The sequence below is a fragment of the Parasteatoda tepidariorum genome, chromosome 1 (assembly GCF_982258835.1).
Source record: "Parasteatoda tepidariorum strain Cologne lab strain chromosome 1, Ptep-v5.0, whole genome shotgun sequence".
NCBI lineage: Eukaryota > Metazoa > Arthropoda > Arachnida > Araneae > Theridiidae > Parasteatoda > Parasteatoda tepidariorum.
In genome coordinates this window covers 44,711,446-44,727,885 of record NC_141755.1, presented here as the reverse complement: position 1 = coordinate 44,727,885, position 16,440 = coordinate 44,711,446, and the positions used below count along the sequence as shown (strand labels likewise).

The 16,440-nt window shown below is 30.2% G+C and overlaps 2 protein-coding genes across 3 annotated transcripts in view; one reads left to right on the top strand and one right to left on the bottom strand.

Annotated features, from left to right (window-relative positions):
* MCU (mitochondrial calcium uniporter) overlaps positions 1–9,665 on the bottom strand; it is a 123,801-nt gene extending 114,136 nt beyond the window's left edge. The window contains exon 1 of one of the 2 annotated variants that reach the window (XM_043050005.3): positions 9,453–9,665. In XM_043050005.3, the coding sequence (XP_042905939.1) occupies positions 9,453–9,554 (102 nt within the window). In that variant the 5' untranslated portion in view covers positions 9,555–9,665. The remainder of the gene's footprint in view (positions 1–9,452) is intronic. The other variant, XM_043050006.3, reaches the window with a different exon arrangement.
* A 221-nt stretch (positions 9,666–9,886) lies between these two features.
* LOC107439562 (GDP-fucose protein O-fucosyltransferase 4) lies at positions 9,887–14,205 on the top strand. Its single transcript, XM_016052206.4, has 2 exons — positions 9,887–11,426; positions 14,059–14,205. Exons 1-2 carry the CDS (start codon positions 10,276–10,278, stop codon positions 14,192–14,194), a joined length of 1,287 nt encoding a protein of 428 aa, XP_015907692.3. The 5' UTR covers positions 9,887–10,275; the 3' UTR covers positions 14,195–14,205.
* The last annotated feature ends 2,235 nt before the right edge of the window (positions 14,206–16,440 follow it).

Genomic DNA, 16,440 nt, shown 5'->3' with positions numbered 1-16,440 from the left:
AAATCAAATTTTATATGTACGACTTTTTTTTTTAAATTTTGATAACTCAGAAACCTAATCGGCTCCACTTACACGGCTTCAAATTTTGCATGCTGCCATATAAAACTACATTCTTTAAAATGATGTAATAAAATTCCGAAGATCTCGCGATTCAAAATTGTTTGGACTGTTATTAGATAAAATTATAAAAATAAATAGTAATTTTGAAAAATTATTTCTTACGTGAAATTATCTTCGGATAAACGAATTTTATAATTGTGTGCAAAAAAAAATTTATTCGCTTTAAAAAGTCCTTGAGATATAGTGAAATACATAAAAAGTAAAATTAACATTAAGGGAACCGAATTTTCGACCGCTCACCTGACCAAAATAGTGGGGTCCTACTTCTCAGATTTGCGACTAACCCTCCTCCACATTTTGGTAGTCAGAAATCCAAATCCGTCTTTTTAAAAAAAAGTATGTTTATTGAGAGAAAATAAGCGTCTGTTCTGTGTTTGAGTTCGTCTGCACTAATTAATTTGCATATTTAACGTGAAAAACCGGAATCTAAAGTTATTTAGAAATTAATTTTTATCCCCGCGGTGCAAAAAAAAACAACTAATGACATTCTACGTTTTATTTATAATGCATTTTCACACGGAATTCTACATAGAATAGCGTATCGTCTGCCAAACACTTTGAGCATCACCTGTCGTAAGTATTTAGCATGTGTGGAAAAACTGAAAATAAAATGCAACACCCTGTTTTGTGCGACATAATTATATGATGCGAGACACAATCATTCTGTGATCAACTCTGCTGGTGAGTCGGAAAGCCTGGCTTGCAGGGCGTTGGGCCAATGTCAAAGTTGTCGTGAGTTCGATCCCCACCTGATGAACACTCCCTGTGCAGTAAATGGCGACTGGTGCACGTTAACTCTGCCTGGTCACAAAGTCCTCCATGATCTGTGGATGAATAAATGGGCGTATGAAAGAGTCCACCCCATAAACGGTCTGTGACGTGTGGGTGGCTCAAGTCGTATCTTGGCCATAGATTGTGACACTGAAAAACAAGAAACGCACCCTCTGCCTTAAATTCATTTGGAAAGTGGCATTAGAAACAGCAATGGGACCTCACAGTACTGAAACGGCTACCAGTCTTTTGCAATTGCTTATTTGTGCTTTTTCTATGTTACTTTAGTTTTTTTTTAACACCACAAAGAGAACTCTACTTATTCTGGACAAACATCAGCTTTTAGTGCTATAGAAACTACTACTATAGTACTATAGAAACAATTGCAAATCTACAAAAATAGCCCCTTCTGAGCTAACATTCCTTTAAGGAGTCTGTCCCTATGAAAAAGTAATTAGTACATTTCCGTTTAAGTATGTGGATAATCAATTTTGTGAGCAACTACTCTTATTTCAAAACGTTAGAACTTTGTATACAAATTTCTATTTTTAAAGCATTTATTATAGTTGTTATTGTTGTCATATGCCATTAAAGCAAAAGGGGCGTGCTTATTATCATCAATTGTGCTATCTATGACCAAGAATTCGACTTCTGACACACACATACATCATAACTCGTTTATAAGCGGACCCACAAACCGCAATTTTGACCTGAACCAAAGAACGATCAATCCTCCAATTCAATACCCCCCAGAGGTATGATTTGTTATGGGAAAATGGAGGACTTTGTGAACCGACAGATTTAACATCGCGACCTCTTTGATATGGGCCCAATTCCCAACCAGCCAGGCTATTCCGGCCCCATTTATCACAGTTAGAACGTGTATATTACATTTATTCAAGTTTTTTTTTCCTTTTTGATAATTCATATTAAAGAAAATAGCTGTATTAGTTTTCACAAATAAATGCCAATGTAACAATTATTTCCGCAGATTCATCATTTTTCAATTAATTTTTAAAATCGCGGTTGTCAATAAAATTCTTACAACAACCCCAAAAGTTAAATAATTATCTCCATCATCATTGATTGCCGACTTTGTCACCACATTTCACGTTCACGTTAAGCAAAGAAGGATCTGTAAAAGTAACACAACGCTTAAAACACTTTGAAGTCAAAATTACAAATGTCAGCATACTAACGTAAACTTTTATTCGAATAAATTGTAGCCAAACAACCAATACTCTCCCTCTTTCGCAATTTAAAATAAAGAATATAGTGTAACAAGATTCAATAGGAGCAGCAAGCTTACAACTAGGTAGAAAAGAAAATATTTCACCGTTACCCCATCCTTCTTTCTTTCAAAAAACTTACATATTTCTTTCGGGGTTATTTCCCCCCTCTCCAAGCAATTCCAAAGATTTTCTTCCGGACACTATGGAGCCTCCTTTCTTTACAGGATCACGTTTGACTTACGCAAGAAACGAGAAAAGATAAAATTTAATAAAAAAGAAAGAAAGAAAAAGCGTCATATATTCAGGGTGACATGGGATACGAGAACCCAAAAAGTGCATCTTCACACAGGACATAATGAGCTCACGAAGACGCTGCCACCAAAAAAAAAATATACTATATCAAAAAGAATATTTTGTCAATAAACTAAGGTTGAAAGAAAGAAATATGCCTAATGGACAGAAAAAAATAAAATTACCATAGAAAAGGAATTTTCAAACTAATGATCCCAATTTCTCATAAAATAAAATAGATTATTCAAACTTACTAAAAGCTTTTATAAGAAATAAGTCAGTAAAAAAATATTTCGTTACAGACACTCTTAATTTTTAAACTATTTCTAAGGAGGCTTAAAATATCACTTTTATAAAAGGAACTTTCCTTAAAAAATTATTAATGCATGTATTTTTCTTCTCGAGCAGTTTGATTGAAATATGTGAACTAAAGCTATTCAGAGTTCTTTAAAATAACGTATTCAAAATGAAAGGGCGACAAAAAAAAAATTTCCACTGGGCACAAGGGATCTATCCGTAGAAGCAAGAGAAAGTTTCAAATTATATGTAATAAAATTATAAATAGCCCAAAATGAAACTATTTCAGCAAAATTTTTGTTCACTATTCTTGTGACATAGCGAGTTTGATAAAACAAGATACACCATAACAATAAGTTTAAATAATTATGATGGCTAAATAACCTAATCGCATCACAAAAACGTTTAGTTCAAGTGAAAAACAAAATAAATATTCTAAATAATTGTCTTTTGATTCACAAAAAACTGCCCATGACTACTTAGGAGAACTTTGGTTCACTATTCTTCTGACATTACGAGTTTCATAAAAACAAGATTCACCGTAACAATAAGTTTAAATAATTGTGATGGTTAAATAACCTAATCACAACACACAAACGTTTAGTTCAAGTGAAAAACAAAATAAGTATTCTAAATAATTGTCTTTTGATTCACAAAAAACTGCCCATGACTGCTTAGGAGAACTTATGCTCATTATTCCTCTGACATCGCGAGTTTGACAAAACAAGATTCACCATAACAACCCCGTAGGTAATAAGTTTAAATAATTCTGATGATTACTAATAAGCACTCTAAATAATTTTCTATTGAAGATCTTCGTGGCTTGACTACATTAATGTTGATGAATATGTTATTAGACATTCAATAACTTGTGGAGTCTAGCAAGAAAACATGCATTCTGTATGAGTAAACGTACGTTAGAATATCTGAACTTCGTCTTTTACCCACAAAACTCCTCACTGTGGGGCAATAACTCTCAAAATCATGTTGAACAACAGAAAAATATTGTGTGAAAGAGCAGCTTATTTCAAATTAACCCCAAACCGAGCATTCAAATACGCATGACATGTTTTAGTCAAATCTTAAAATCTATAATCGACCTCACGTGCATTCACAGCATTCGTGAATCAATTTCGCTTTCAAAAACACCTATAATGTTGTACTTTGAAAATCGTCAGTAGATTGTTCACAATAGAGTACAAAATGTATGTATGTTTTTAATTTTTTAATAGGGACACTTATATTTTAATTTTTAAATATCTTTCAATTGAATCAAATAGCATAATATATAGTTTCTATCTGCTTCTATTCTGTAAAACCTTGATCGAATTCACTCTGCTCTATGTATATGTAAGGTTAAACAAACCTGTTTTGTTTTTAAAACTATTATGCATATATAACCTAGAGTAATGATTCTTACTTTATATCGTATCGTAGAAGCTGACTCTTATACGAGGGTTGTTTTTTAAGTAAGGGCCGTTTGAAAATTAAAACCAAATAAAAGAAAATGTTCAAGAAGCAAATTTATTTTCAGATTCTACATACGTTTCTCTTTTTTTTCCAGCATAGTTGCCAAGATTGTTTAAACACTTATAATACCTTACAACTAGATTTAGAATGCCCTTTTCATACAAACTTGCCGTATGCTTATATTTCTGGATCAACTAGGGGGAAAAAATTGCCTAGGTTTTCATTGGACAACTATTAGAGAGTTAACCATCCTGAACTTACATATATTTGTGTAAGAACACCGAATAACTAAAATTTCCTTCATTTCAAAATTCATCATTACTACAACCAATTTAATTTAAACAAATCTACAAGTAGCATTTGAAATGTAAAGTTTAATTCATTCGGCAAGAACAAGAAATTCTAGCCTTCGAATTTTGAGACAATTTATTAGTATACTTTATCAGAAAGCATCCGAACATTTTGATTTCAGGCAGTTAAAGAGTTAAACCGATTTCAAAGAGAAACATGCCTTCCAACTCTTTCTGAATAATGAATTATGCCACCGAGTCGCCCTGCCAATAAACGTGGTTTTAGTAACAATGCGTCGTATTGTTTTGATTTGCGAAAAAATTAAAAATGTCTTTATCTTTTTAGTACACAATTTGAGCCTAGACTGAGTCACATGAAATAGTAAGATTTGGATTTACAATTTAGGACGGATAAGAGTCAAAATAAGACAGGGTAACTAATGCTAAAAATAGATATTTGTTTTTTTTTTTTTTGTTTTTGTTTTTTCAAATAAAGGGGTGTGAGATTAGTAAACATATAAGGGTTTTTCGCCCCTTGCAAATAAAAGCTTCGCGTGAGGAGAACGAAGATGCTTAGAATGCAATTCGTAGAAAAATCGAAAACAGATGCACAGTCCATCCACAAAAATGAGCTACGCATGGCTGATTTCAATAAACTAATGCATCATACTACCTTGCTTTAAGACAATGCATTTGGAAGAACGAGTATAAAATATTCGCTCGTTAACGACAACAGAATAAATGAAGCCCTTGTATAAATTTACTACAAGAGCTTTTTAAACAAGATCCTTTCGAGGACACTTAAGCCCAGATTAAAGCTCTTACCGCCTTTCATACTCAAAGATACTTACTTCGTTTAAGACTTACCGAGTATTCTAAATCCTGTATAAATATTAAATATTTAAGAGTCCATTTTTTTTTCTAAGTTCTTATTATACATATTTTGTTTCTAAGTTTTATAATTGAAAAAAAAATTTGTTTTGCGCAATATTATATATATATATTTTTTTATAACCGTTGCTGAACAGCCGACCCAATGTTGGGTTTACGAATACCTATGTAACACGACCCAAACGTACACAAATTATAGATTTGAGTACTCGCATTTATGACTAAGATCAGTTCAGTTTCGTTTTGCTCAATATTAAGTAAAGAAATGTTTTTAATGGCATTAAAAAGCTTAAAAAAGTTAAATGATACTGGTTAGCAAGCCTTTAAGTACATTTTAGTTAGCGTGTGTATGTTTAGTAAACGTGTAAATAAACGAATAATTTTAGCTTCTTAACGTAAATATACTCATTCACTTGATAATACTGTTTTTTACTTAATGAACAGCGCCATTAAATCTAAATTTATTCGTTTTACAATTTACTTTTTGCTTTAAAATGGTATTGTTTACTGTTTTCGATTGATGTATGTTTTTAACATTAACAAGTTTCCATTTTGATGGGGGGGGGGAAAACCTTACAAATGAAATTCATTGCTTAACTCATAGCAAATAAGTGCACTGTCTGTCAAGGTTGCATTTATAAACCGTGAAAGGCATATTTTTATTTAATGTTGCACTAAACGTTTTAACAACAAGAACTTAGATAAAAATTAAATATCCACCCATGCTTGAGTTTATTAGACTTACATATTTTATTTTAGAGCCATCATTTAACAGTCGACCCAATTTTTTTGTGTTTACGACCACCAATGTTCAACACCGTAGCCTTGTAATTTTAAACACAATCCAGAAGACAAGTGAACTCCTGGATCAAGTAGTGGGAGAAATTTACTTTCGGGGAGGACTTTTTGATGGAACTAACCCGCATTTGCGTTACATAGAGAGAGAAACCAAGAAAACCTCCCATGGTAAGCCTGACGGGAAGGGAACTTTAACCCATGATCCGACTACCACTGAAGATATTTTTACGCATGCACTGTGGTCGGTGCAAGCCGGATGCGTAATTCGTGTTGACCAGCCATCGCTGGGATTCGAACCCGGTTCACCTCATTGGAAGACAAGAGCTCTATTCTTGAGCAATCACGGCTATGTTCAATATTTTATAGTAATTATAGATAAACAGGAAAAACTATATTGCTTATATTTTTTTAAGGAAGAAAAGGTGGGCAAAGTTTGATAACGAAATTTTTCGCTAATTCCTAAGACATCATTAAAACAAAATAATAAATATACTAAATTCTTCGCTATTAAAATAACGTAAAATAGTCCCCTTAGCAGCAATGAATAATAAAAGACAAAACATATTTTTTTCGGAAAACATGGGGTTTCGTTTTCAAATTTAAAGCTTTTTAACCAGTAAAGTATGTTTGACCAAACCTTTATTGCAGTGATGCTGTCGTGTAAAATATACCATTGACAAGCAAAACTTGAAATTTCAATAGTAGTAGTACTTTATTTCCGTCTTACTAGAGCTGCAGAAATTGACAATGGGCTATTGGCGATGGTCAAGAATGACATCACAATTTTGATCCTCTACAGTTGTTGTAGTTGTCGTTGTATGGGCTATTGGCGACGGTCTGGGAAACATCCCTGAGGATGATCCGAAGACATGCCATCGCAATTTTGATCCTCTGCAGAAGGGATGGCACCCCCGCTTCGGCAGCCCGACGACCTGCACGCGAAGTCGAGCACTTCACGGTAGCAAAGTTTAACGAGGACCAATACCGCACACCCTCGGTCCCTACGCAGACTGATCCAAGTGCTCACTGACTGCAGCCAGTGATGTTCGGCTTTGATGTTCTATTACAATCAGTCGTCCACTGTGAGATTATTTTACCCACCGATATTATTTTGTGGTATAATATGTTTCCTTTTTTATTACCAATAAAAGCTATTTTATACCGCAGGGTGATGGGGAAGAGGAAGAGGCTATCAAACGTAAATTGGAACTTGGGAAGTGAGCGTTGATTCACAGAAAAACGACGTAAAAAATTAAAATATAAACAATACTGGTCCTTTTCTCTACAACGAAGTCTAGATATTCTTGAATACAAGAATCCAAAATCTTTATATCTTCCTTATTTTCGCCTCGTATTATCCGTAGATTGTATATTTACGTATTTTATTACTTTTTAACAATATTTTAATAAATCTCTAATAGCATTAACCTTTTCAGAAACTAAATGTTAATTTTAGATGAAATCGTTTCTAACTCTCAATATTTTAATTGAAGTTAAAAGCAATCTAGGTAAGCTGCTGTAGGAACGGTGCCATAAACTACATTTGGCTAGTAGAAAGATAGAGTAGAAGGCAATTTGTCATGAGGTAAATACATTTAAAACATGTGAACAAAGACCTATTCTAAGCATGTTCTCGTTGATTATATATCATTTGTAGGAACTTCAGTGTTTTCTTATGCGGTCATCATACATCAATGCTGCTTTGCTCCTGACTAATATTAAATCAAATCTGAAGATTCATTTTTAATTTAAAATGACACGATAAATTATCCATATTATAATTTATCTTCGAATTTCGAATATTGTTGTCGACGTTCAATATAACGATCCACGAAATCCTCGCAAATATATATATATATATATATATATATATATATATATATATATATATATATATATATATATATATATATATATATATATATATATATAATCGCCCATAATCTACTAAATTGAATGCTAACTTTGCTATGTTCGAAAGCAATTGTGCTAGATTTAGAAGATAGCAAACGGGACTTAACGGGATGTCTTTATAAAGGAAGAGTCATACTAAAGAGCATAGACTGCACTATACTCCTATTATTAATATAATTTATATTAGTAACATTCATATTTATTTGTCGTATACTATATATATATATACAGAGAGAGAGATTTCGGTATGTTTATTTAACTATCTACATATTAATAAATATAAATATCAAAATTGCGGGATTTTTTTCTTAATTAATTGTAGTTTTAGATGGTTAAAAAGAGTAGAAAGCAATTATGATATTAGACAAAATAAATTTACAGTGACGAAATTACGTTCTAATTTAATGAAATTATAACACTCGATAACAATTTCATTAAATTGTATTAAAAATCTATTAAAAATTTACATTCAATTTCATGAAATCAATCACATATCGCTAAAATTTTGAATGAAACCTTTTTTGAAATTAACATTCTGCGGCATTTATATAAACAAACATTATTTTTCCAAAAATTTAACAAATAAAGGTCTAAAACTTGTAACTAATAATTGCATATAAGAAGAATGTTTCAAACAACTAGAAATCCAAAATTAAATCAAATTTATGATACTAAATAAACATGTAGGGGATAATAATAATTTTTTTTATTTCAATCTCTCAAAAATTGATATTAATATAATAAATTAAACAATTCTTTAATCGAAATTTATTTCTTAAACAGGACAGGTTTAATTTAAAGCGCCCTAAACTGTTAATGTAATAATTCGCTGTTTGATTATACGAATACAAAAACAAATGCGAAAAAGAACTAAGAATGTAACATTATAAGCGAAATATTATTAAAACGCTACGCATAATCCTCGAAAATCCAAGGTCATAAAATATAAAATCTTTGTACAAAGAGACTGAATTTCCAATTTACTTTCATTATTATTCTTAGCGAAGTTATTTTCTCTTAACATTGTTTAAAAGTTTTCCATGAATTCTGAAGTCGTGCTGTCATTGTTAAAAAATAATAAATAAAAAAACCACGTGTGATTGTTTTCATTACTCAGCTGTCACTATGATTTGACAGTCATCAATATCAACCGGAGATTTTCTCTTACCGGTAAAGAAAAAAAAAGATAGGAAAAACAATATATTGTTTTGATTATTTTAAATGAAACTACTTCCTTATATCTATGATAACTAAAATATTTTTCGTTAAAAAAATTCATTCCTACAGAAAAATATATTTCATTTTTTTATCTATATTTATGTTTGTATATTGATTTCACCACACCTACGGAGAAGTAAGAAATAATAATAAATCGTACTTGATACATGCAAAAAGAACTATTTTGCCGCCATATTCCAAAAGTTGTGTTAGTTATACTCCAAGCTATTTCAGGCATTCTTTTTAGAGGCATTAAAGCCATCACAAAACTTAACACTCACAGACAATAACAAAACTTCACTTTCTGGTTGATATTTCAAGCCACATTTGGCGCACACAAAATCCCAAAATGAACAGGAAGTGCGTCTGCTCTTATTATGGATGCCAGATTACGATTTCAGATTATTTGTACATTAAAAAAAATTCTAACACGACTCAAAAATAGAAGAGGAGAATTTATTTACATTGCTATTAATTTGAATTTAGCTATGGAGTCTTGTAAAAGTAATATGTTTACAATTTAAAGAATATTTATTTTATATTTAATTACTGAAGTATCACCCGACTTAACCGTAACAGCGGATTGTGAAAACCACAACAACAACAAAGCAAATCAGAAAGTTGTAAGTTTTGACAACTGAATTTTATTTTTCTAGTTTCATAACTTTAAATTGTTAACAAAAAAATATTTTTTTTCGACTGCTGAAAATAATAATTTGTAGTAAATTTTAATTTCTTTTAGAAATGTTGAAGTACATAATAGTGTTACGATAGTATTTAAATAAAATAGACATTTTTGACTCTGTGCGTAATCAAATATTAAAAACTGTCTCATAAAATAACTAATTGTTACATATTTCTTTATACGTCCCAAAATCTAAGAAAAATAATTATTGTTTCATAAAATTTTCAAATAATGAAGTCATCATTTCTTGTGTATGATTTTATTAACCTTGATTTCTCTTGATGAATGATGATGTACAATGTTTGTTTCATTTTATTTGAGATTTCTTGTTTTTTGTATTATCTTTGATTTGATATCCATTTCTTTTGCTAAAAAATTCAATCCCAAAGATCTTCCAGTTGTGATTTGGTGGAGCGATTTATTATATCCTTATGAAGCAAAAGAAAAAGAAATCCATTGCTCTAAAAGTAATAAATGTGTATCCAGCTTTAAAAGAACTTATAATAATGATGAAATACCTGTAGCATATTTATTCTATGGAACTGACTTCAAAGGGGACAATTTACCTTTACCTCGTAAATCAAATCACCTATGGGCACTTCTACACGAAGAATCACCATTGAATAATTTCTTATTTTCCCATTCCTCGGGTATTAAACTCTTCAACTTCACTGCTACATTTTCTCGACACTCAGACTTTCCACTCACCACACAGCATTTGCCAAGCTTAGATTACTTAATGCGCAAACCTGTTCCATTAGAAATTAAGAATGAATATCGTAAAAACGGTACCGCTCCTGTACTGTATTTACAGTCACACTGCAATGTGCCTTCTGATAGGGATCGTTATGTTAAACAATTGATGGAATTTATTGATGTTGATTCATATGGTGAGTGTTTGCATAATAAAGATCTTCCAACTCATCTATTATCCACAGATACTCATAATGATGAAAGCTTGTTTCACTTTATATCAAAATACAAGTTTCATTTAGCATTTGAAAATGCTATATGTGAGGATTATATTACAGAAAAGTTTTTTAGAGCCCTGCATGTCGGATCAGTCCCCATCTACAGGGGATCTCGATCCATTGAGGATTGGTTACCGAGTCCTGTGTCTGCAATCATAGTGGACAACTTCAAAGACCCTCAAGATCTTGCAATGCATATTTCGAGGCTTGATGAAAATGACATCCTCTATGAAGAATGTTTAAATTTTAAGAAGGATATAAAAAATAATTTTTTAAAGCAAACTATGGAAAAAAGAACATGGGGTGTCAATGATCCCAATGAATTGGATTTTCTAAGAGGGTATGAATGTCATTTGTGCAATAAATTGTGGTCAGATGATCTGCAGAAGAATTCTGTTGCTAACAAAAGTCATATGAATTGCCCTCAGCCTCACACTTCACTGGACATAGATATCAAAAAATCAATAAAAACTGACCAGTAAGTTAAAACTAATTGTGGGTTTTTCCATATCTATATCTGTTGGTGTAAACTGAAAACTGCAATGTAATAAGTAAAATTGCCTGGTTCTCGTACTTTGAATTAATTTTTAAAAAATTAGAGGTAACTTCAAGTTTTTACTCTTCGAGTTTGCACCATTCTATTTTAGAATCAGGCTTTTGGGGTTTAAGAGGGGATATTTCTGTATCGTGATCTGTCGCACTAACTACAATCGTCAAGGTGCCAAATGCAATTTTTTTTAAAAAAACATGTAGATGTTTGCCCAGGAGTGGCTACAAGCTATACAACGGTAGTTTCACAAATTCAACTTTAGGAAAAACGGTAGTTTCACAAAATACTTTTTCTTAAAATTTTATTTTTGTATCTCTTAAGAAACGATAAATTAAAATTTTTGTGTTGATTTTTTAATATAATTTTTAATTTTTCACAAATTATGTCTAAATTTTCGCAAAATAGGTACCTCTGAGAAAAACCTAGACAGACCAGAGTTGGACATTGATTACAAATAATTCTTGTTATGTAATCAATTACTTGTAAGCGCTGCAGGTAATTGCAGATACAAATAATTCGGATCTCTAATTATATCAAATTCGGACAAAAATGTAATCAAGTAATTTTAATTATGATTACAAATTTTTGTTTGAACTATATTCGTGATTACAAAAATCAGTTTTAGTAATCAATTGCTTGTAATTGTTATTACAAGTAATCTAAATATATAATTGCAAGTAAAGATGATTGTATGCAAAGTAAAGCAAGTAAAAACCAACATGTAATTATATTATGTAATACATATACTGTATTGTATAATGATACATTTTTTACCAATTTACATTTGTATTTACCTAATACTTACGTATGTAAATAATTAGATACATAAATTTTATACTTACTTGTACATGCTTATATTGCATGCATAAAATGTATTTAGAAACGATGTAGATGATTTTCAGTGCACTAAAGAAAAAATTGCCCACCCTGATTAACTTTTGATCAAATGTTTAATCACTAGGGCTCAATCTTAAAAGTTTTGAAGTGGTGGCATAAAATATGCTAATTAATTACTGCAGATGATATTTTTAAGTTACAAAATCAGACTCAAAACATACTTTTTCTGAATAAACAAACCTTTTTTTTTTTTTTTTTTGACGAATTTGGATTTCTGACCCTTAAAATATAGAAGGTTGCTACAATCAGAAATATGGTCACTATAGTTTGGCCAGGAGAACAGGCCAAAGTTTGGACCACTTTATGTTAATTTTACTTTTTGTGTATTTCGATATATCCCAAAAACTTTTTAAACAAATCGAAAATTTTGCACATCGTCATAAAATTCATTTTTCCAAAGACAATTCAGTACAAAACATAAATTTTAATAAATATTTTTAATTTTTTATTATTTTGTTTAATAATAATTGAAAAATTTGAATTGTAAAGTATACAGTTTTTTACATCATTTTAAAATGGCAAAATCGGATGAATAGTTTCTGATAAATAGAATTTTAAATAAGCCATATTTTTAGAAGAAATTCCATCAGAAATTCAAATCTGTCAAAAAAAAGGCATGTTTATTCAGAGAAGGTACATTTTCATACCTGAGGTCATAACTTGAAATATTGTCTGCAAATTATTTAGCATATCTGAAATCACCCCTTCAAAATTTAAGATTGAGTCCCAGAATGTGAAGATACAATCATTAGATCAAAATTATTTAGGATGGTCCATTTAATTATTTTTTACGCACTGTACATTTTTACAAAATGTATATTTTTTATGCAAGTGCTTGTGTATGTTCAATGTATATCCGTATTTGTGTATGCATGTATATATAATATACTTGCTTTTGTTTGTACGAGCATACATGCATTGTATATACATAGTGCAGTAAAACGATATCACTTTGTCTAACATTCGTTCTAATGATCTGATTTACACATACCAAATGTCAATCTTAATGCCTCCTGGGGGGTGACCTCAAATATACTAATTATTAATTAAGTTACAAAATCAGATACAAAAGCGTACTTTCTCAGAAAACATATTTATATATTATTATATAACATATATATATATTTTGGATTCATAACCGTCAAAACATAAGGGATAGATGAGGATTTGCTACAGTTAGTGGAAAATGCCTCACACAAAACATTTGATATTTATGCATGTCAAAAGAAAATGCTTAAACTTGTATTGCCAGTTTAAGAAATGATTGCTGAAATTGAAGTGATACCGATGAAGACAGAGAAATGGAACCACAACCAGTGTCTACATTTATGGAAAGCCTTTGAAATGAGAAATTTCCAGCATTCACACAAGCTCTGAATAACATTCAATACAGGAAATGAACAGCAATATGAACTAATGTTGAAAATATATTGTTTGCACTAAAACATAATTATTTCACTTAAAATTTTTCATACTTATTGCAAATTTATTCATTTTTAAGTCCATCTTTTTACTCTTTTTCAAGTTTTTATTTTACATTTACCTGGATTTATCCTTTTCCCATACCTATTATTCGCTATTTAAAGTCCCGTAAAAAATGATCTATCTAGGTTCTGCTATAAGACTTCTATTTCTTCATAATAATTTATGTTAACTTTTGTAGGTGGCTTTTAGAAGAATGGGCTGAAACGTATTGGTTTGCATTGGATCAAGCTAAAGCAATAGAACAGATGATTCAGAATAATGAAAATGTTACATCTAAGTTTTGGAATTATATATCAATGAATAAATATAACTAAATTTATGTTTACTTTTGTATTTTTCCTTGAAAATACCTATTCTATTTAATTATTTTTATTATATGTAATCATTATAGTGCTTTCCAGAATATTAGTATGCACTTTCAATAAATTTTTTACATTTTTTTGCTGATTAAGAATGTTAATTCTATTCTGACTTTTGAAATTAAAGAGAGCTCTCACCTGTTTTCAGCAATGAACCAAGTACCTACATAGGGTTTTGGTTTTATTTGTTAAGTTTCAGAGGATAATTGAGACATAATTGTTATCAGAAAATTTATCTATTAAATTACAAACCACAGTTTTAAGTTGTACATATTTTCAAAAAAAATTTGCATACTATTTAAGATATAATTAATTTAATTTTTTGCACAAAAAAATTTTTAAAATTAAATGCCTTGCATGCATTAGAACACAAGTCATTAATATAATCTGTTAAAATTAACACATATATACAATTAAAAATATCTAAACATAATTCTGAATCCCCAAAAGAAGGAGATTTCCTAAATTTTGTATTTTTCATTGCCTAATACTAAGATGAAATTCAAAATTTTCTCTACAAATTTACAATTGAAGTCAATACAAGAAAAACTTAGTATTAAATAAAATATTATTAGTTCAAATTACAGACACAGACAGAAATTATGGATGTATAATTTTATTTTATTCCATTCAGAAATTTGGAAAGCAAGCATAAAAAAAAAAATTTACTGTTTTGAGGAGTTTTTTTATTTTTAGTGTTTTATGTATAGATATATTATCAATGGCAAAGCAGAAAATTAGAAAGATAAAAATAGAATTCAAACAGCAGAACTAAGAACAGGCATTGTCTAACATACAAGTGAACTTGCCTCCCTTTACTCAGACGTCTGTGTAGAACCGTAAAGTGCCCCACAACGGGACAGATGATCCCTGTCCATTACTTCTTCAGAAGTACTAAATGAACAAGTAGGATTGGTGGAAATGTTGTGCAGATGAGTGGCAAGGTGTGTAGACGAGCAACTGTACTACATCTGGTTTATTGGGAATAAGAGGACTTCAGATTTTAGAGCTTTTTGAGTCTGGAAGTTTTGTAAGATGTAAATATTTTTTATTTTTTACAAACAGTTTAATCCTCCAATAGAAGAAGGCTGTATTAGGATGTTGTAGTAAACCAGCACCTCTCTTTTGCAAGGAAATTGGCTGGTTCATTGACCCAAAGAGCAAAATGGCCAGGTAATCACTGGTTTGAGAAAATCAAAAATTAAATTTCAAAATATATTAACAATATAGTATTTGAAAGTTAAAAAATATCATTCTCCAGCTAAATCTGCATCCATTTGATGTGTGAAATGAAATAATTGATTTATATTATATATTCTAAATGCGTTGAAAAACAGCCAATGTTTATTTTTAAAAAAAAAATTTTAAACCTGTTTAGTCTATTAAAAAAATGTATAAATGTGTTTTAAGTTTAATATGCATGTTAAAATTTTTCTAAATTCTTTTGCCAAATTTTGATTTAATACGTATATTTGTTTTATAAATGTTAATTTAAGACTCTTTTTGAAGTTGTACATCGATTTCACAAAAAAATATTTAAAAAGCAAAAACTAGTAAATATTCACACATCAATACAGGGTATCTGCTACATTTTAGATTTTCAAATTCATGACTAATTCCAAGAACTTTTCATGACTTAACAAAGTTACTATTTTTTCCCGTCAAAAACAGAACAATAAATTTGAAAAGCATTATAATAACATTCATTGAAATGATAGGTATAACCAAAACTGTTATACTCTGCATCTTCATAGATTTTAAATTTAAAAAATAGAGTAAAGAATTGAAGCAATAAAATAGCTGGAAAAAAAAAGCAAATAATTTTTTTTCTTCTGCAGAATTCGAAAGATACTTTCCTCGTTCATCGGAAAGGAAAGAAATACTCCAGATTTTTCCGTTCTCATTTCGGAATTAAAAAAATTCGACGATGACTGGCTTGCTTTAGTTAGAATTTTAAATTAATAAAATAAAGAAAATAAACAAAAATTTGAAATCACAGAAGTTTAGAAGATAATTTGTTCTAGAAATGATGTTTTTTCTTTCATTTTTTGAAAAAACATTTTATATTTTAATAAAATACGACTGCGAGTGGGGATTTTGTTAGAAATTCAGATATTTGAACACCATGACATTGGGGAGGATTCCATATTAAAAATTAGATCAATTTGGCGACCTAAATCAATGACTTTCCATGATTTTTT